Consider the following 23,104-nt stretch of genomic DNA (forward strand, 5'->3'; position numbering starts at 1 on the left):
CTTAGAACAGAGAATGTCAGAGCTGGGAGAGACCTTAGAACAGAGAATGTCAGAGCTGGGAGAGACCTTAGAACAGAGAATATTAGAGCTTGGGGAGGGAGCTTAGAACAGAGACTGTCAGAGCTGGGAGAGTCCTTAGAATCCAGAATATGAAAAGAAGCCCCTAAGGGGTTCAGTAGCTTGTCCCAGGTCCCAAATATTGTAACCAGCATTTAGGTCATGAATTCTAATCTCTTAGTCCCCAGTTCATCATTCCACCTCGTCTTTTCTAGTTAAAATTTGGCCGGAGAGGTGAGCAAGGGCCGAATTGCAGAGGGTCTTACCAGACAGGATCGTATATTTCAGGGCTTCTTGAGCCATCATATTCACAAGGCCATTAAGCAGGGTCTCCAGGGCACTGCCAAGCTCCATCAGGTACTTAGATTCCCAGGCCAGGCAGTACTGCTCGCTGCTCCGGGCCAGGCTGGCCCAGGGTGTAGTAAACATTCCTAGGGGAAAACCACACGGACAACAGTTCACACGGGGAGTGGAGAGAGCCACAGCAGTTCCAGAAACACAATGGAGGGGGCAGCAGAGGAGCCACGGAGCTGCGTCACCTGGAGATGAGCCCCCTCCTAGGCAGGGTGGCTCCCAGACCCCTGAGCTCTCAGCTTCTGTTGGGATGCAAAGGATGCAGAGTGAAGAGCTTGGAAGCCTACATCCTAGTCCTGCTACTCCAACATGTATTTATTAAGCTGCTGCTCTCTTCTAGGTGGCATTCGAGGCTCTAGGGACTAACAATAGGTAGTTCCTGCTCTCCAGGAGCTCATATTCTATTGTGGGAGTGGAGGTGGAACAGGGGGAACAACACACTGCTAAGAAGATACAAAATGTTTATAAAATTAAAAAAAATAGGAGGGGGGCACGACTCATGGGAGAAGGGCAAAGATGACTTTTCTAAAGAGTTACTGTGACTGGGCCACCTCTTGCTTAATGGGCTGCGCTGGCTCCCTATTATCTCCACCATCCACTGTAAAACCCTCCATGTGGCATTTAAAGCTTTTCATACCCTGGCCCTGTCCTATCCTTTCAGCCTTCTTATGCCTTTACTCTTTTCTGTGCACTCTGCTCACAGTTCCAGCCACCACCTCCATGCCTTTGCCTCGGCTGATTCCCCCCAATGCCCGGAAGGCTCTCCTTTGTCACCTTTGCCTCCTCATTTCTATGTGTGGCTTTATTTATTTATACAAATATTATTTATTTATATATGTTATTTATACAAATACACATGTATAAGTGTGTCTACATACAAATATAGACTAGTACACAGAACACTGTGCTGGGAGTCAGAAAGATTGGTCTTCCTGAGTTCCAATCTAGCCTCAGACACTCACTAGCTGTGTGACCCTGGGCAAGTCACTTCATCCTGTTGGCCTCAGTTTCCTCATCTGTAAAATGAGCTGGAAAAGGGAATGGCACACTGCTACAGGATCTTTGCCAGGAAACCCCAAATATTGTTAAGAGTCAGACATGACTGAAAAATAACTGAACAACATCCTATAAACCCTTACCTTCCGTCTTGGAGTCCCCAAGACGGAAGGTAAGGGTTTAAAAAAAATAAAATACTGTGTATTGGTTCCAAGGCAGAAGAGTGGTAAGGGTAGACAATGGGGGTCAAGTGACTTGCCCAGGGTCAGACAGCTGGGAAGTGTCTGAGGCCAGATTTTAACCTAGGACCTCCCATCTCCAGGCCTGGCTCTCAATCCACTGAGCTACCCAGCTGCCCCTTCCCCATCCTTTCTTACTTTGTCCACAGGAGTATATTATGAGGACCAAATGAGATAACCCACATCAAAGTGCCAAGTACAAACCTCCTTTCCTTTCCCTGAAGTCAACACAGCATCAATGAACTCAGCACCAGGCTCACTCCAGATGCCGCCACCCCCTCTTGGCACTCACAGTCTTACACTGAGATGCCATTTCATAATATGATTTTTCATAGCAATATTCCTGTGGGTGTGCGGAGGCTGCATTGGCCTGACTTGCACAGTTTTCTTCCATCAGAGATGATTGGCATGGTGGGTGTAGGAATTTCTCTCACTAAGGAGAAGGTGGTTTTTTTCATGAATCACATAAGCCTTCTGACATGGATCAAAAAGGATCCTTTGCAAAATTCCATTGTTCCTTTGCTCGGGCCCTTTTGGAAGGTCAAGAGGTGGCGTAACATATGCAAAGCACACGGGACTGGGGGCCCAGAGAGATGGGGTGAAATCCCTCCTCTGCGAAGTCCTTCTCTGGGATTTAGTCTCTATAGTATCAGGGAGAGACGCTCCACTGCCCAGTGGATTGAGTTTGTCCTTGGAGCCAGAGAAGCCTGGCCATTTGGCACCCACTGGCTGCCCCATGACCTGAGCACGTCACTTATTTTCTCAGCACCTTAGGTAACCTTCCAAGAGCATAAATTGCCCCAAAAAAGAGACAATCTGCCTTGGTAGAGGGAATTTCTTATATCAGATCGGGTCTAAAAAAATGGAGGAATTGGAGGAGACGATCTCTAAAGTCCCTTCCAGTTCTAAGGAGTTTATGAACGATCCTGTCTTCATAGAAAGCCAACAGAGCCGAACACGCAGCCGTCAACCTGAACCTAGCGGGACTAAGCTGGTCTCAGTTTGGCTTACTGAGTGGTTAACTAGCAACAAGAGATGAATGTAAGCTACTTAATAACATGAATATCCAGCCATCCACCCATTTACTTCACTTCTGAACCCTGATCCCCTCCCGTCCACCCTTCTCCATCCAGACAAGTATTTTGACATGCCGTCACATTATTGTTATTTTGCTGAACAGTCTGCCCCTTCATGACCCCATTTGGGGTTTTCTTGGCAAAGATACTGGAGTGGTTTGCTATCAGCTCCCCCAGCTCAATTTTACAGATGAAGAAATTGAGGCAAAAGGGGTTAAGTGACTTGCCCATGGACACCCAGCTAGGAAGTGTCTGAGGCTGGATTTGAACTCAAGAAGAAATCTTTTTGACTCCAGGTCCAGCACTCCATCCACTGTTGTATTGAACTGGATAAAGCCAATTATTGGTAGAGAAGGGACTCAAAAAGAGGACTTGTAGCAGAGACAGTGACTTGCCCAGGTTCACACAGCTAGGTAGTCTTTAATTTCCTGACTCTAGGTTCAGTGCTCTATCTACTGAGCTCTCTCTCTCTCTCTCTCTCTCTCTCTCTCTCTCTCTCTCTCTCTCTCTCTCTCTCNCTCTCTCTCTCTCTCTCTCTCTCTCTCTCTCTCTCTCTCTCTCTCTCTCTCTCTCTGTGTGTGTGTGTGTGTGTGTGACCTCTGCTGGTCTGCTGAAGCCCATGGACCCCTTCTCAGAATAAAGTTTTTAAATTTATAAAATTAAATACATAGGATGATAAAGAAAGCCAATGATACTGAAGTATACTTAGTAAAACATTTCAAAAATAAGTTTGCAAAGACTATGTTAACATCTGCTACTGTAGCGGCCACAAATTAGGGTTCCACATCTCTTGCCTGCCCCAATTCTTACCGTATTTACCGGAACAGAGCCAGCCAGTGATGGCAATAGTTATATGAAGTTGTTTCCCATCAGTTAGCGGTAAGAATTCAAATTCTTCTATAGCTCCCACGCGCTTCTTCATCTTGTAGCCTAAAGACCAGAGTAGCATCAATTTAGAGCTGAAAGGGACCCAAGAAACCACTGAGTTCACATGGCTCATTTTAATTTTTAAAAATTATACTTGAGTTTTTGATCAACAAAAATTTGCCTTTTCTCTCTCCCACTCCCTCCTCTTCAAGTTGAGCATGAAAGGCAAATCAAATTCATGTTAGAAATATATAGTCAAGCAAAATGAATGTCTTCATCAGCCTATCAAAAAACAAATATGTGGGGGCAGTTGGGTGGCTTTGTGGATTTGAGGCTAGGTCTAGAGATGGGAGGTCCTGGGTTCAAATCTGACCTCAGACACTTCCTAGCTGGGTGACCCTGGGCAAGTCACTTAATGCCCATTGCCTAGCCCTTATCACTCTTCTGACTTGGAACCAATACACAGTATTGATTCCAAGATAGAAGGTAAGAGTTAAGAAAAAAAGACATTTGTGTGGGTGTGGGTGTGATCACAGTCAAAAGACATATACAAATGTGTATTTATATATACATGTATATAATACGTATATATATGCATGTGTATAGACACACAATATGTTACATATTTATTACATAATATTACATATTACATATAACCACATAATATATTATCACATATATAATATATTACATATAATGTAACAGATCAATATATTAAATTATTATGCATTATGTACAATAGTATACATTACATTCAAGATTATATTATATACATTATAAGTATATGTGTATATAAACATATATATACCTATACATACAGATATATATCTTATTCTATATTCTTCATCTTTCCTCTCTCATCAGAAGGTGGTAGCATGTTTCACCACTAGTCCTCTGAAATTATACCAACCCTCTCCTTTTACAGATGAAGAAACTGAGACTGAGAAGAATGAAACGATTTCTTTAGGGTCACACATCTGGTAAGGGTCAGCATCAGAATTTGAACTCGGGTCTTCCTGACCCCCAAACCAATGCCGTGTCCACTACACCACTGCTATAAAAGCAGATCAATTCAGTTCAGTCTAACAAATGCTTATTGATAGAACAGAAATGCCTGGTTGCCAAGTTCCATTTGCGATAAATACTAACTTTTATTTATTTTATTAATTAATTAATTTTTCCTCTCTTTCCTTCTTTAGTTAAGTATTATGGGTGATTGTCACAAACCATTTTTGAACATAGGTCAATGACTCTTTTTAAGATTAAAAAAAAATGTAAACCTTTACTTTCTGTCTTAGTATCAATTCTAAGACTAGAGAGAGTAAAGGTTAGGCAAAGGGGATTAAGTGACTTGCCCAGGGTCACACAGCTAGGAAGTGACTGAGGTCACATTTGAACCTAGGACCTCCCGTCTCTAGACCTAGCCTCAAATCCACAAAGCCACCCAACTGCCCCCACATATTTGTTTTTTGATAGGCTGATGAAGACATTCATTTTGCTTGACTATATATTTGGTCCTCCTGAGTCTCCATCCATTATGCTTTCTAGCTGCTCCCAGGCAATGACTGTTATCCCTTGACACTATCTCCCTGGAGGCTAAGAGGGCATTAATTAAATATTGTTCTTGCTAATGAACCTGTTGTCATGCCAAATCAACTCTAATCTTCCAGGGCATCTAAGCCACATCCCTCCCTCCCTTCCCAGCTTCCTTCAATATGGCATCTCCTCTTAAGAGAACGTAAGCTTCGTGAGGGCAGGGACTGTCTTGGTAGCTTGAGTTTGTGTTCCCAGCACTTAGCATAGTGACTGGCACACAATATATGCTTTGTGAATGTTTTTTCTATCTATCTAATGATAATAAAGATAGACACAGCTCTGATGGAATGGGGGAGGCAGGGGAGACACCTTGGAATCGATTTCTTGAGCAGTTGGGGAAGGTTTCATACCCTGATAAGATTAATAAAAAAATCCCTGCCCTCCAAAGGATTCCATTCTTCTTAGTGATGAGGAACAGAAATAGTCCAGGATACAAAGCCATTCTGGCTAGGAAGGAGAGAGTGCCGCTAACTGTGAGGGGAGTGGGGTCCGGAAAGAAGGGTCTCATGTATGAGATGATGCCAGAGGTTTGCTTTGAAGGAAGTCCAGAGGATAGATGAGGAGGTTTTAGAACTCCCTGTGGTCAATAAGAATGGATCTCTTGGGGCAGCCAGGTGGCTCAGTGGATTGAAAACCAGGTCTGGAGATGGGAGGTCTTGGGTTTATATCTGGCCTCAGACACTTCCTAGCTGTGTGACCCTGGGCAAGTCACTTAACCTCCATTGCCTAGCCCTTACCGCTCTTCTGCCTTAGAACCAATATAGAGAATTGATTTTTAAGACAGAAGGTAAGTGGCTTTTTTAAATTAAAGAATGAAGCTCTTTTTGGGTCAACAAACCATCCTATGGCTGATTAAAATCTGGTCTCTCCTACCCTGACCTGCACTCTCTGCTCAGAGCTTTCCTGACTGTGCATCTACTCGGGGTAGAGGGGTTGGGAGGAATGAAAGGGAATCAATATGTATGTAGCACCTACTCCATATCAAGCAAAGGGTGCTAAGTACTTTATAAATATTGTTTCATTAGATCCTCACCTGGGAGGAAGGTGCTCTTATTCTCCTCTTTTATATATGGGGAAACTGAGGCAGACAGAAATTAAGTGACTTGCCCAGGTTCACACAGATAGTATCTGAAGTGGGATTTGAACTTGGTCTTTCTGATTCCAGGTCCAATATTCCATCCAACGTACCACCCAGCTGTTGAAGAACATTAATGAGGCTCTTGGTACTCCAGAGAGGTGGCACAGTGGATAGAGTACTGGCCACTGGAGTCAAGAAGACCTCACTTCAGATCTAATCTCAGACACTTACTATCTGGGTGACTTTGGGCAAGTTGTTTCACCCTGTTTGCCTCAGTTTCCTCATCTATCAAATGAGCAGGAGAAGGAAATGGCCAACGACTCCAATGTCTTAGCTATGTGACCCTGGGCAAGTCACTTTACCCTATTTGCCTCAGTTTCCTCATTTGTCAAATGAGCTGGAGAAGGCAAAGGCAAACCACTTCAATATCTCTGCCAAGAAAACCCCAAATGGGGTCAGGAAAAGTCAGACATGACTGAAAATGACTGAACGACAAAAAGGTGAAAACATATAGCTATGCCTGGAACTACTTAATGGGGTTAAATGACTTGCCCAGAATCTCACAGCCAAGAAGTCTTGGAGGCTAGAATTGAACTCGGGTCTTCCTGACTCCATGCCAGGCACTCTGTGTGCTATGGTGGGGCCATCTGGTCCCATAGCCCTCCGGGCTATTGAGTCAATATCAAGACTTTTTTTTTTTTATGCTGGTGATTGGGCATCTTTGGCTTAGATGCGGGTGACTCAGCCCCTGATTGCTTGTGATGGTCCCGGTAGAGACCCGAGTCCAGAGTGTTTACAGATATGACTCAGGACAGCAGGAACAGGAAGAAAGAATGTGGCTGTGTTTGGGTGTGGGTCCTTGGCTAAGACTCAGGAATGGGAAGGAGAGTGAGGTTATGTCTTGGTATGGCATCTAGGGATATGCTGGAAAATCAGTCATTATTAAACAATCACTGTGGGCATTAACACCTCAGGAAAAAAAATCAGGGCTTGATGGATCATTTTTTAAATTGTCTAGACTTAAGAAAGTGATGGAGAAAATTCGAGTAAATGCAGATTAAATTTATAAGTGTGTCCTGTGTATTTTCCTCCCCCAGAAAAAGTGTATTTAAATATTAGATATTGTTAAATATTTACTAGTATACCCCTACTTGGGACCCCCTAAAGTTGGATATTTGGGCCTGGATCTGAGTCAGAGATTTTGAGGGTCATGGCAGGACACAGATGTACTAATGCAGAGACATCCAGTAGAAGATTCTGGTTCCCGGGGTTTTTCCCCATCTTCTGCTTTCGAACAGTGACTCCATTTAAGGAACCAGGACAACTAGTCACGAGTCAAATTTAGTCTTGTAAAGTTACACTGTTATATTCTCATAGTTTGAAAGCTGGAGGGTCCTCAGATTTAAAAATGAGGAAACTGGGGGGGGGCAGTTAGGTGGCTTAGTGGATTGAGAGCCAGGACTAGAGATGGGAGGTCCTGGGTTCAAATCTGGAATCAGACACTTCCTAGCTGGGTGACCCTGGACAAGTCACTTTACCCTCACTGCCTAGACCTTACCATTCTTCTGCCTTGGAACCAATACACAATATCGAGTCTAAGATGGTTAGTAAGGGTTTAAAGGTTAAAAATGATGAAACTGAAGTCTACAGAGGTAAGCAATTTGTTCAGGGCTATACCGACATATAGGTGGCACCATAATGCCAGGCATGGAGTCAGATTCAAATATTGTCTCAGATAACTAGTTATTTTTCTCATTAACATCTCTAAAACCTTGGGGCAAGTCCCTTCCTCTCTTGAAAGCTTAGTTTCCTCATCTACAAAATGGAGACACTGATATTTTAGACTCATTCCTTAATATACTTAATGGGTTTCTTGGGTGGATATATACTTTGTAATCATAAAATATACTCTTAGAAAAGCCAGTTGTTATGATGAGAAATCAGTGTTCCAGCCTTACCTGTCAGACCTGCTCCTGCAGCTCCAAAGAGAGAGGTTATGACTGCAATGCCTGCCACAGAGCCCAAAGCAGCTGCACCCGTGGCACCAATGATAGTGGCTGCTCCTGCAGCCACAAATGGGGCAGCCAGACCACCTGTCACACCTACAATGAAAACACCAAAAAGATTCAAGATGGAGCGTTCATCTTTCTTTTTTTCCTTTTTAAAAATTTTTCATTTTTTTCCTCAAATGACATGCTGGTATAATTTTCAATGATAGTTTTTAAAAAACTTTTGTGATCCATGTTCTCTCCCTCCCCCTCATCAAGATGGCAGGTATTATGATATAAATTGTGCACGTGTTATTTTACAATCCATATTTCCATGTTCATCATGTGAAAAAAAAGACACACATCGTTTACACTGGAGAAAAATTCATAGAAGAAATATAGTGAAGAATGGCATGTTTCAGTTTGCTTTTAGAATTTATCAGTTCTTTCTATAGTTCCTTCGAGTTGTTCAGGATCCTTGCTTTGTTGATAATAGTTAAGTCAGTCATAGTAGATCCTCATACACTATTGGTGTTACTGTGTACAATGTTCTCCTGGCTCTGCTCATTTCACTATGTATCATTTCATGTAAGTCTTTCCAGGTTTTTCTGTGTTCATCTTGTTTGTTATTTCTTATGGTGCAATAGTATTCCATTACAATCAGTTTGAGATCATAACTGTTACCTTTGCTTTTTTAACTTTGGATAAAACAGAGTAGATTCTTTTTTAGCTCTTTGCTTTGTGTGTGTCTCCCTGTTTTAAATATGTTTCTTGTAGACAGTATGTTGTAGGATTCTGGTTTTTAATCCATTCTATTATTTTCTTCCATTTTATGGGTGAATTCATACTGTTCACACTCACAGTTATGATTACTATGTGTTTTCCTCCATCTTATTTTTTCTTCATCTTTATTTTTTGATCATGGCTTTTTCACTTTCCCAGTCACTTTCCAAATCAGAATATCCATCCCAGGGACTATATGATTTTGCATTTAATAATAATAATAATGATAATGATAATAGTAATGATAGCTAGTATTTATATAGCCCCTACTATGTACCAGGCACTGTGCTAGGTGCTTTAAAAATATGATCTTTGACCTTCACAACAAGCCCAGTGGTAGAGGCTATTATTATCCCCATTTTATAGGTGAAGAAGGTGAGGTAAACAGAGGTTAAGTGACTTGCTCAGGTCACAAAGCCAGTAAGTGTCTTAGGCTAGATATGAACCTGAGTTCTGAGTACTGAGCCACTTAGTTTTCTTTATCTAAGCACAGTGCTTAGCACATACTAAATGCTAAAGAAATGCTTTTTCATTCGTTCATTCATCTGAAATATGAAATTGATAAGGAGGTCATTATAATAGTCTGGTTGCGATTTTGAAACAGGATAGTTAATAGAGAAGGGAGAAAAGAGGGTCAGGAAAAATATTACTGAACTGGGCATATCTTATCACCATAAGATTTGTATCCCAAAGAGGTCAAAGAAAGAAGAGGATCCATGTGTTCAAAAATATCGATAGCTCTTTTTGTGGTGGCAAGAAAGTGGAAATTAAGGCTATGCCCATGAATTGGGAAATGGTTGAACAAATTATTGCATATGAATGTGATAGAATAGTATTATGGTGAAAGAAGTGAAGGAGAAGGCTTCTGAAAAACCTGGGAAGATTCATCTGAACTGATACAAAGTGAAGTGAACAGAACTAGGAGAACCATTTATACAATAACAACAATATTGTAAAGACAAACCCCTTTGAAAGACTTAGGGGGAGGGAGCGAACATGAATTGCAAAATATCAGAATCTAATGATTATTAAAAATTCTATCTACATATAATTGATAAAAATATAATAATAGTTAATAAAAAAAGAAAGACTTAGGAACTCAGATCAATTCAATGACCAATCACAATTCCCAGAAGAGCCAGTATAAAAAATGCCATCTACTTTCTGACAGAAAGAGCATGGATGAGGAGTTTAGAATTAGGGTGGGGGTAATTATATATGTGTGTGTGTGTGTGTGTGTGTGTGTGTGTGTGTGTGTGTATGTGTGTGTTTGGATGCAGACAATCTGGGAATTTGTTTTGGCTATGTATATTTGTTACAAAGGTTTTATTTTCTTTTTATTTTCAATGGAGAGTTGGGGGTAGAATATAAATGGTTATTAACTGGAAGAAAATAAAATCTAAAACTAAAAATGAAAATAAAGGTTAAAAAAAAAAAGAAAGGAAGAATGTGAGTTTAGGCCTAGGGACAGTTAGGTGGCTTAGTGGATAGAGCACTAGGCCTAGAGACAGAAAGTTCTGGGTTCAAATATGGCCTTAGTCACTTCTTGGCTCCATGACTCTCAGCAAGTCACTTAACCCGAATTGCCTAGTCCTTACCTCTCTTCTGCTTTGGAATTGATACCCAGAATCTATTATAAGACAGAAGGTGAGAGAGAGAGAGAGAGAGAGAGAGAGAGAGAGAGAGAGAGAGAGGAGAGAGAGAAAAGAAGAAGGAAGGGAGGGAGGAAAGAAGGAAAGAAGGAAGGAAGGAATTCCCAATTCTAACTTGCACTTTCACTTTAGGCTGTAGGCAATCTTCTTCTTCCTGGCAGCTCTGATTAGATTAGGGAATTTCTGAACTATACCCCAAAGTTATGAATAGTTCTTACCTATTGCTGTCCCACCTCCAACTGTGGCTAGGCCAATTAGGAAATAACGCTTCCATTTCTTTCGATTTTCTCTCTTTTTTCTTAAAGCTTCAGCAGCTCTGGTGGGGGAGAGGGTTGGAGGAAGGAGGAAGAAGAGGAAGAAGAAAGATCAGTAAGGGCAGCCCTCGTGGGCCACAATTCACCCACAATGCTGGGCCAATCATGGGTGTTCTGTCATGCAGGGCTTAATGACAAGAAACAACACGGATTTATCACTGATTTTAAAGGGCCAAGAAGCTGAACAGGACACAAAGTTCAGTACGTGCTTATACTTACCCTCTTGATGCATCCTAACTGGACTGCATTTTAGTAATGAGAAAAAGCACAAAAGGGTTTTAAAAATAGATGTACTGGGAACATCAGTGAAACAGAGTCTGCTCTCTTCCCTGGGTTCTCTCACTCCCGCTTCTTCCCACACCCCAAGCTAATGCAAACCAAAGACTTTCAGAAATGTTCAGAAGATGGGCGAAAGAGGAGCTCAAAACTCCTGCCTCCAGGCCACAATCTTTCAGACATGAAAGCAAACTCTATACCAATTGGAGAAGTCTGGCAAAACCATAGAAGGTAGTGAGATACACACATGTTCTCTTTATCTCTTTCAATCTCTCTCTCTTTTTCTATCTCTCTTGCTCTCTCAATCAATACATAATATACAAACATATAGATTTATATATAATATATATTTTTAAGTTTGATAGGGTTAGAGAGACCATCCATTTGGATTTTCTAACCACAATGCTCAGCTCTTAGGAGCTGTGTCAGAATTCTAGAATCCTAGAATGTCAAGATTGGGAGGGCCCTTAGAATTGTGCTATTTGGAATTTTTGGGGCTCTTTTGAGGGTTATTTGGGGTTCATTTGAGTTTTAAATATTTAAATATGTGACATAAACTTCCTGTGGATGTTTAGGGGACTTGGAAACTACATTTCCCGTGATTCCTCCTGTAATACAGATAGACAGGAAGGGTGAGTAGCTGAACAGTTTAAGTACTCCTGATGTCATTGGGGGAGGCCTCTTTGGTATGAGACAGCCAGGTGGGCAGAAGGTATGGTGGGCGATTTGAATTAGATCTTAGCCGGCATGTGTCTTTCTTAATTATAAATAAAATATTAATACCTTTTGCTATATCAATCTATATCCATTTTAATCATAACAGAATAAAAAAAATGTCAGAACTGAGAGGAGCCTTAGAACAAAGAATGTCAGAGCTGGGAGGGGCCTTAATGTCAGAGCTTAGTTTTACACTTCCTGAACCTCAGTTTCCCCATCTATACATAGGCATAATAATATTCGCCATTTACTTCACATTGACTTGCCAGGGGCACTTATCCTTACTTGGCCCATCTATAAAATAGGGATGATAATAGCATTCCCTCTCAGGGCTGTTCTGAGGATCAGACAGTAGCATACATAAAGGGCTTAAAGTGTTATATAGACACTATGATTATTATTTTGACATTATCTGTATAACATTTTATAGTTTACAAAGCACTTTCTTCAAGACCATCTTGGCAAGTAAGTAGTACAAGTATTATCACTCCCATTATTATTACTCCCACTTTACACAAGGGGAAATGGAGGCTTAAAAAATAAGTTATGAGGCTCAGGACTTGAGACTAAGACCGATATCCCTTGTCCAGGGCCCTCTGCTTTTTCTGCTACAGCTTACTGTTTGTTGCCCAATCATTAAACTATAAGCCACCTCCTTCCTTGAATGTATGCTTCCTTCCCCCTTTGCCACATCTGTGTGGCAGGTCCAGTCCAAAGCCCATGGCTCTGAGCCCAGACACAGAGACAACCCCCAAACCTTCCCCTGCCATAGCTCTCCAAATGACAAATGAGAGCAGGCTGACTGAGAGAAGCTTACAAAAAGAAGAGACACGAGACAAGAGGGAAGAGGCCAGTGTAGTCTGGCCTGTGGCCTAGTCTTCTAGGGTCACTGTATTGAAGGTCTGAGTCCTGATACAGGTGTGGCTCTGATGCAGTCATTGACCTGCATTCACTTCTCACAATCCTCAATGCGCAGGAAATCGGGTCAACGTTTGACCTGCTCTACAGAGAGACACAAGGGAGCTTTGAAGGAGGCAAAATAGATGTCACTGAATCTGAAGAAGCTATAGCTATAGTAGTAGGAAGAGAGTAGTGGTGGTGGTGGTGATGTGATGGTGATGGTGGTGGTGATGGTAATGGTGATGAGGTAGTGGTGATGGTGATTATGTAGTGGTGGTGATGGAGGTGGTAGTAATGGTGATGGTTGTAATGTTTGTTTTGAATTCAGGGAAGTGCTATTTGGAAAAGCTGATGGCAAATCAGATCAGAGAGAGACAGTGATGATGATGTGGTGGTGGTGATGGTGATGGTGGTGATGGTACATGTGTTGATGTTGATGATGTAGTGGTTGTGATGGTGATGATGTAGTGGTGATTATGGTGATGTGGTGGTGATGGAGGTGGTGGTAATGGTGATGATGATGTATTGGTGGTGATGGTAGTGGTGGTGATGGTGATGTTGATGATGTATTGGTGGTGATGATGATGATGGTGGTGGTGGTGGTGATGGTAGAGGTGGTGGTGGTGATGATGTAGTGTGTGGTGGTGGTGATGGTAGTGGTGATGATGGAGGTGGTGTTGGTGGTGATGGTGATGTTAATGGTGATGATGTTGTGGTGGTGATGGAGGTGGTGCTGGTGATGGTAACAGTGGTTGTGGTGGTGGTGATGATGATATAGTGGTGGTAGTGGTAGTGGTGGTGGTGATGATGATGTAGTGGTGGTGATGGTGATGATGTGGTGATGGTGATGGTAATGGTGATGATGTAGTGGTGTTGAAGGTGGTGGTGATGGTGATGATGTAGTGGTGGTGATGGAGGTGGTAGTAATAGTGATGGTTATAATGTTTGTTTTGAATTCAGGGAAGTGCTATGTGAAAAAGCTGATGGCAAATCAGATCAGAGAGACAGTGATGATGATGTGGTGGTGGTGATGGTGATGGTGGTGATGGTACATGTGTTGATGTTGATGATGTAGTGGTTGTGATGGTGATGATGTAGTGGTGATTATGGTGATGTGGTGGTGATGGAGGTGGTGGTGATGGTGATGATGATGATTGTGGTGGTGGTGGTGATGGTAGAGGTGGTGGTAGTGATGGTGATGATGTAGTGGTGGTGATGGAGGTGATGCTGGTGGTGATGATGATATAGTGGTGGTGGTGGTGGTGATGATGATGTAGTGGTGGTGGTGGTGGTGATGATATAGTGGTGGTGATGGTGGTGGTGGTGATGTTGATGTTGTGGTGATGGTGATGGAGGTGGTGGTAATGGTGATGGTAGATGTGGTGATGGTGATAATGTAGTGGTGATGGTGGTGGTGGTGATGATGTAGTGGTGGTGGTGGTGGTGGTGGTGCTGGTGCTGATGTAGTGGTGTTGAAGGTGGTGGTGATAGTGATGATGTAGTGGTTGTGATGGTGATGATGTAGTGGTGATAGTGATGTAGTGGTGGTGATACTGGTGGTGATGGTAGTGGTGGTGGTGATGATGTAGTGGTGGTGATGGTGGTGATAGTGGTGGTGATAGTAATGCTGGTGGTGGTGATAGTGGTGGTGATGGTGATGTTGATGATGTATTGGTGGTGATGATGATGATGGTGGTAGTGGTGGTGATGGTAGAGGTGGTGGTGGTGATGATGTAGTGTGTGATGATGGTGATGATGTATTGGTGGTGATGGTAGTGGTGATGATGGAGGTGGTGTTGGTGGTGATGGTGATGTTAATGGTGATGATGTAGTGGTGGTGATGGAGGTGGTGCTGGTGGTGATGGTGATGGTAACAGTGGTTGTAGTGGTGGTGATGATGATATAGTGGTGGTGGTAGTGGTGGTGGTGGTGATGATGATGTAGTGGTGGTGATGGTGATGATGTGGTGATGGTGATGGTAATGGTGATGATGTAGTGGTGTTGAAGGTGGTGGCGATGGTGATGATGTAGTGGTGGTGATGGAGGTGGTGGTAATGATATAGTGGTGGTGATGGTAGTGGTGGTTAAGATGATTATGTAATGGTGGTGATGGTAATAGTGATGGTGGTGATGATTGTGGTGGTGATGGTGGTGATGATTGTGGTGGTGATGGTGATGATGTAGTGGTGGTGGTAATGGTGATGGTGATGATGGTGGTAGTGGTAATGGTAGTGATGTAGTGGTGGTGATAAAGGTGGTGATGGTAGTGGTGGGGATGGTGATGCTGTAGTGGTGTTGATGGAACTGGTGGTGTTGGTGGTTTTGGTTGTGATGGTGGCAGTAATAATAACTATGGCAGTAGTTATTGTTGTTAATGTTAATGGTAGCAGTAGTTAATGGTGGTAGCAGAAGTAGTGGCAGAAATAGTGATAGTAGTAGCTGTGGTATCAGTAACCTCAGATACCTTATAAAGATCTTTACAGAGGAACACAGGATCCTAGATCTAGAGCTGGACGGTCTTCAGCAACCATTTAGATTAGTCCCTTTGTCTTAGAGATGGGTAAACTGAGTCCTATGGAGGGGAAGTGACTTGCTCAAAGTCAATCAATCAACCAGTCCACAAGTGTTTTTGAAACCCTCAGCCATATGCCAGGCATTGTTCTAAGCCCTTGGGATACAAAATACAAAGAATGAAACAATCTCTATTCACTAGGAGCTTTAGTCCCAATGGGGGAGACAAGTGTATATTTGGCCCACGTTCTGCATGAATGTAAAAAGAACCAATACGAAGCAATTGGAGAGAAGGCAGGCCCGCTTCCCCTCCCCGCTGGCAGTTGAGGGGTGGGGAAAAGCTTCTTGTAGTTTCATCTCGGAGGAGGTGGGGGTCAAGAGTGGGGATTCCCATGTCTCTATCATCCCCTTTGACCTTGGCCACAGCTCTTTTCTTTTCTTTCTGACCCCAGTGCCTGCCACACACAGTGCTTAATAAAAATGCTTATGGATCCACTGAGTCATTACCAAATCCTATAAGAAAGGACTTACTCCCAGGTCCCCACCCTGGAGACGTGGGATACTTGCCCAGGGTGACTCAGCTCCTAATCAGCAGAGTTGGGAGTCAGTCGGGTGACCTACATTTGAATCCCAGAGCTGACATTTACTTAGCCACGGGACCTTGGGCAAGACACTAAATTCTCTGTGCCTCAGTTTCCTTATCTACAAAATCAGGATAATACTTGTAGTGCTTGTGCTTGTCTTGGGTGTTTGATGGGTGGGAATTATTTTGTAAACCTCAAGGTGTTACAGAAATGTGAATTATTATCATTCTTATCAATATAGTTAATATCATTATAAAGGGGCAGCTTGGTATAATGGAAAGGGTTGGAATCTCCATTAGACTGTGAGAGCTTCCTGAGCAGGGACCAGTTTTGTTTATTTTTAATTGCTTTCATTTGTATCTGTAGCCTGAAACATAATTTCCTGTTTGGTCATTTCAGTCCCGTCTGACTCTTTATGATCCCATTTGGGGTTTTCTTAGTAAAGGTACTGGAGTGGTTTGCCATTTCCTTTTCCAGCTCCTTTTGCAGATGAGAAAACTGAGGCCAGAAGGGTTAAGTGACTTGCTCAGAGTTCCACAGCTAGTGTCTGTGGCCAAATTTGATCTCAGGTCTTCCGACTCCGGGCTTGGCACACTCTTCTCTGAGATACCTAGCTGCCTAAGACTGGACTGGATTCCCTCTCTCCAAATATCAACTTGTGAAGGTGATTTCTTGAACCCAAGGGAAAGACCTTAAGGTTGATTCCCATTAGATTACGTTTGGTTATATTCAACCCAATGACCTCGCCTGCTGAGATTTCACTGGATACGGGCCCTGCCATCCATCCTTCCCAGCTTTGGGCCATCCACCAACCCAAGAAGCGGCCCATCCAGGCCTTTATCAAGTGTCACTGACGAAAATATGGCACAGCACCGGGCCAGGCAGAGATCTCAGAGCGAATCTTACTTCTGACAGTAATGAACTGGGGGAGGACTGACTGGCAAGCTCCGTCCCCTGCTTGGGCCTCGGGAAAAGGATTAAATTGTACTAAATGATCTCTAAGATTCCTCAGCATCTATGCCTTATTCGGAGAAGGGAGGGAGGAAAACTTGGTTCCAGTCCCAGCTCCTCTCCTGCACATTTTAAGAGACAAGCCATGGGGAAAAGGCTTTACAATCAGCTGGTAAACCCTCAAAGGGTGTTTGTCTTAGAGGAGGGACGGCTGTGAAGTAAACCTCGTTGTGTGACTGTATTAAAGCCAATGGTGGAAGTTAGTCGTCTATATAAGAGAAAAGGCAAAAATGAGTCAAACTTGGGAAAACAAACAAATAAACAAAACTGACTCAGAGGTAGCTATGATAAAGCGTATAGGCTGTATAACAATCATAGTAACAGCAATAATGATGAAGATGACGACAATTCTGAATTCTTTTGCAGCTGATATGAGGAATAAAATGGTAGACTTGGAGGCAATAAGACCTGGATTCAAATTCCACCTCCAACATTTAATTAGCCATCAGGGACCGGAGCGATCTATTTTTTTTTTTTTTAAACCCTTACCTTCTGTGTTAGAGGCAATACAAGCAGAAGATCAGTAAGGGCTGGATAGTGAGGGTTAAGTGATTTGTCCCAGGGTCACACAGCTAGAAAGCCTCTGAGGGTTCTCTCTCATCCTCATCCTGCCTTTGATTATTCAGTATTCAATTATAAATTAAAATATAAGGCCAGTTTTGAACCCAGGACCTCCCATCTCCAGGCATGGTGCCCTACCCACTGAGCCCCATGTAACTGCTGTCCTATGCAATCTATTTTAAAATTAAAATTTCATTTCATTTAAAATTTTAAAAATGATTTCTAGCTGAAATGGTTAAATTAAGCAAAAAAGGTTAGTAATTAATTAGTAATTAAAATTTAGCAATTAAAAGGTTAGTAATATTTAACTGGAAGAGCCCTTCAACATCTCACAACACTCCTGGAAGGAAAGTACTACAGGGACCATTATGCCCATTTTACAGATGAGAAAATTGGGGCTCGTTCCCAGAGATTGGATTTTCCTGAAAAGTGACAAATGCCATCTTACTCAGACTCTTCTTCTTGTCTTTCCTTCAGCCTTTCCAGCAACATTTCTTCTAGGTTCTCCAGCTCCTCTGGGGGTATTTTTAGCAGGCAGGTGACATGGCAGACAAGTACCCTGGCCCGAGCATCATAAGAGCCTTTAGAGGGAACAAAAACATGGGAGGATGAAGAAAGTGCTTTAACTGGATTATCAAGAACCCAAATAGCTCCCAATTCTAGAGCACTTCAAGGGATGCAATATAAAGCTTTTTCCTTACTACAACCACGGGAGGTAGGAAGTGTGAAGAATTTGTCACCCCTTTTTTACAGATGGGAACACCAAGGCCCGAGGATGTGAGAAGACTCACCTAGGATTGATTGCACTAGAAAAGATTGGAACCAGGAACCAAATCCAGGGCCTTGGCATTGGTCTGTTTACAGTGCCACATACTTGAATATTAATAATTACCCAATGGCAGCTAGACTCAGATCTTTCCTAGCTATATGACCTTGGGCAAGTCACTTAACCCCAATATATAGCCCTTCTGTCTTAGAATTGATATTAAGACAGATGGAAAAAATTAAAATTTTTAAATAAAAATATAATAAAAATTATATAATATAATATAATAATATAATTTATATAACAAAAATTAATATAATATAATTTTAATAAAAAATTTTTAAAATTTTTTAATAAAAAATAAAGAGGTTCCAGGTGGGAAACCTGAGTGAGACAGAGAGGCTAGAAGAGGGACGAACCTCCTGACAAGGTCTGGAGAGTCGGGCACCCTCCCTGCCCAGCTGTGCCCTCACCCAGCCACGCTCCTTGGCAGCTACGTGCTGAGGGTCAGAACACTCGTGTCTGCTCGCTACTAGGTCAACCTCGATGGCTCCTTCAGAGGAAACAGCCAGTATCACAAGCGGGAGATAATCAGTGGCTAATTGGACTAAAACAACCTTTGGCGGCTTGTTGGGAGTCGACGGGAATTATAAAAAGCCACTGACGTCGGTGCCATTGATCAAGGCTGTGGTGACTAAGCCCTCTGGAATACGGGCCAACAGGCACACCATTCAGGAAGGTTTTCTGAAGGTCTTTGAGGTGTGTAGCTCTGGGAAGTCAAATGCTTTGGGAAGCCATGGCGACAATGACAACAATAATATCTAAGGGGCAGCTTGGTCATCCCAACTCCAGGCCTGGTGCTCTAGCCACTGTGTTAACTAGCTGCCCCTTAAAATCTACTGTTTTTTTTTTAAACCCTCACCTTCCATTTTGGAGTCAATACTGTGTATTGGCAATGGGGGTCAAGTGACTTGCCCAGGGTCACACAGCTGGGAAGTGGCTGAGGTCACATTTGAACCTGGGACCTCCCGTCTCTGGGCCTGGCTCTCAATCCACTGAGCTACCTTAAAATCTGTTTTTCAAAGAAAATGTCAAGGCAACTTGAAGCCTGTTTTCCACGAGGAGGTGAGTAGGGCTCACCATTGGGTCCTCAATATGAAAATAATCATTGTTGGCATTGTTGTTGCGCACTTTAACTTTTGCAAAGGGATTTACAAATATCATTATATTTATAATTAAAAATTTATTATATTTAAATATAATGGATAAATGTAAATATTTTATATATTATTAGATTATATAATTATAAAATATTGATCACTATAGTATTATATAATATATTCATGCGATATAACAAATCATATAATACTTATTATATAATATACTATACAATATTGATATATGATATAATATATTATATATTGATATATAACATAATACATTATATATTTCTACATTATACATTTGTACATATATAATACATAGTATATTTATATATCATATAACATATATTATATTGATGATATATATAGCAATATATTTCTACATTATACATTTCTACATATATAATACACAGTATATTAATATATCATATAACATATATTATATTAATGATATCATATATAGCAATATATGATCTATGCTATATAATAAAATATTATATGCAATATACACAATGCATTATACATATATACTACTATAATATATTCATATATCATATAATAATATTTATACATTATGTAACATATTTAAATAATATATAATAAATATTTATGTTATATAATAGATATGAATAAATACATAAAATAGATAAATATTATCTCATTTGATCCTTGCTACAACCCTGGGATATAGGGACCATTATTATCTCCAATTTTACTGGTGAGGAAACTGAGGCAGACAGAGGTTGCAACTTACCCCAAATTAAAAGGATATCTGAGACCAAATTTGAACTCAGCTCTTCCTGACTCCAGGTCTCACCTCTAGCCAACGTACCATCTAGATGCCTGATAAGGCGTCTCTCTTATTGATAATCCAAGGAGGGAGAAGAGAACTAAGAATACTGAGGACTTACTAAAAGCACAGAAAATCAGGAATTGAGGCAGGCAGTGGACATTTTAAGGAATCATGGAAGTTTCACATCACAACAAATGCCTTTGAGGTCTGTAAATGATCTGGCAAGCAGAGACAAGCCTGGAGGACAGCGTGCTCCTGCCTTGGTCTGACCAATCTATAAAACAATCAATAATCATTTATTGACTGGCTAAAGTGTGCCAGGAACTGGGTGCAGCTGGAGTGTCATGTTCAGTCCTGGGCATTGATGACAATTTAGGGAGGATGTGGACAGGCTGTAGAATGTTCCCAAGAGGAGTCTAAACAGCCCTAATTTCTTCTGTCAGTCACGGATCTCAGACTTAGAGCTAGAAGGGAGGTCAGAGGCCACCTGGTCCAACCCTTCTGCTGTAGATGAAGAAACTGAGGCTCCGAGAGCACCAGTGATGTGACCAAACTGCTGGTCTCAAGATCAGACCATGGGAGGACCCATATTGGGAGGGTCTGGATTCTACTCCGCTGTGAGACCTTAGGTCAGTCATCTGACCTCTGGGGACCTCTACTGTCCATCTGTAAAATGGGAATGGTAGACTAGCTGGGCCATGCTCTGGGTTGATGGTCCTGTGGCCACCTGAAGAATGGAGGATGTTTAGCAGAGAAAAGAGGAGCCTCACCTGGAGGCTTCATGGTCCTCTTTGTGTTCCCTTCCCTGAGAGCAGCACCTGGAACCCAGAAGGGGCTTCCTGAACAGGTGGGCGGATATACTGGCTTGTCTTCAAGAATTTGAAAGATTGTCAGGCATGGAAGATGAAATATGTCTGTTGGGATGGCGTGCTGGGGCCTGGGTAGAGGTGAGACCAGCTGGCCTCTGTCATCTTTTCCAATCCTGAAGGGCTAATTCTAAAGATCTTAGGGACTATAGAGATTAAAAAACAAACAACAAACCCTTACCCTCTCTCTTAGAATCAATACTAAACATCGGTTCCAAGGCAGAAGAGCAGTAAGGACTAGGGGTTAAGTGGGGTTAAGTGACTTGTCTAGGGTCATTCAGTGAGGAAGTATCTGAGGCCAGATTTGAACCCATGACCTCACTATCCACCTGGCTGCCCCAAGACCATCAAAATTAATTTCTTAATCTGGAGTTTATGAACTTGTTTGTTTTAAAACAAAACAAAACAAAACAAAACCCCCTTATTTTCTGTCTTAATAACTTTAAGAAAGAAGGTCAAAGGGCTAGGGAAACAAGATTGAGTGACTTGCCCAGGGTCACATAGCTAGTATCTGAGGTCATATTTGAACCCAGGGCCTCTGGACTCCAGGCCTGGCAATCTATCTACCATGCCACCTTGCTGGCCCTCTGTGAACTTGTTTTTTAAATATTTTGAGAACTGCATCTCAATAGAATTGGTTTTTGTTATAATCCTTTGGATTTTATTTTCTGCATTTAACATTATTCCAAGAAGGTCCAGAGGCTTCACGAGACTGCCAAAGGGATCTGGGACACCTAAAGGGTTAATGGAGTGCAAAAAAAAGAGTTCCTAGGAATTCCAGACAAGCCAGAGTCCACTTGGAAATTCAGGTGAAATTGAGCCTGTGCAATCAAAAGCTTAGAGAGGCTTTGTGATGGAATGGAAAGAGCTTGGACCTAGATAGACCATCTCAGCTTTGTGAACTTCAGCTCCCTTATCTGTTAAATGGGGCTAATAACATCCAGAGCTTCATAAACCAGCCCCAGAAATAGGAGCAGTTATTAAGCTAAGTGTTAGGTTAACGAATCTATCTGAAAAGAGCAAACCTTCTTCCAGGAATGGGATGACACATGGGTCCCACATTCTGCTATCAGAACCGGGGCCTCCCTCGTGGCTGCTAAGCACGTACTCCAAGCCACGGGTTCCTCTCCTTTGTGTTCCCTTGATTTTATGTTTTAGGTATTAATTGATTTATTTTTCAATCAATGAAAAGTTAGCCTTCTCTTCCTATTTCCTTCTCTCCTCTAACCCCATTAAGAAAACTAGAAAAACAAAACCTCGGTTACAAATATGTATAGTTGGGGCAGCTAGGTGGCACCGTGGATAGAGTGCCAGGCCTGGAGTCAAGAAGACCTGGGTTCAAATCTGACCTCAGATACTTCCTAGCTGTGTGACCCTGGGCACATCATAGAGCCCCATTTGCCTAATCTTTATTCCTCTGTCTTAAAGTTAGTTGTTACTAAGATAGACAGTAAGAAAGTAAAAAATGTAGAGATGAACAAAATAAATTTCTGCATAGACTGTTTAAGAAAAAAAGACTCAGTCTGCCCTCTGAATCTATCCCTTCTCTGTCAGTAGGTGGACAGCAACATCATGAGTTTTCTAGAATTATAACTGGCCATTGTGTGGATCAGAATTACTATCTGTTTCAAAGTTATTTGTCTTTAAAATATCATTGTTATTGTATAAATTGTTCCACTCACTTCACTTTGAAACAATTTATACAGTCTTTCTAGGTTTCTGTCAAACTATCCCCTTGATAACTCCTTTTAGCACATTAGTATTCCATGACATTCATATATTATTACTTGTTCAGCCATTCCCACACTGATGGGTGCCGTCTCAGTTTCCAATTCTTTGCCACTACACACAAGAAAGGTGTTAAATATAGTTGCACAATTGGGTTTTCCTTCCTTCCTTCCTTCCTTCCTTCCTTCCTTCCTTCCTTCCTTCCTTCCTTCCTTCCTTCCTTCCTTC

At 41.9% G+C, this 23,104-nt stretch overlaps 1 protein-coding gene across 1 annotated transcript in view; it reads right to left on the reverse strand.

Moving 5' to 3' along the window:
• TMCO4 (transmembrane and coiled-coil domains 4) overlaps positions 1–23,104 on the reverse strand; it is a 103,070-nt gene that overhangs the window by 61,393 nt on the left and 18,573 nt on the right. Inside the window, exons 4-8 of the mRNA XM_044668705.1 lie at positions 18,009–18,141; positions 10,905–11,002; positions 8,222–8,365; positions 3,533–3,652; positions 324–488 (exon numbers count right to left, since the gene is read on the reverse strand). Of these exons, the coding sequence (XP_044524640.1) occupies positions 324–488; positions 3,533–3,652; positions 8,222–8,365; positions 10,905–11,002; positions 18,009–18,141 (660 nt within the window). The remainder of the gene's footprint in view (positions 1–323; positions 489–3,532; positions 3,653–8,221; positions 8,366–10,904; positions 11,003–18,008; positions 18,142–23,104) is intronic.

The sequence above is a fragment of the Gracilinanus agilis genome, chromosome 3, assembly GCF_016433145.1.
Source record: "Gracilinanus agilis isolate LMUSP501 chromosome 3, AgileGrace, whole genome shotgun sequence".
Taxonomy (NCBI): Eukaryota; Metazoa; Chordata; class Mammalia; order Didelphimorphia; family Didelphidae; genus Gracilinanus; species Gracilinanus agilis.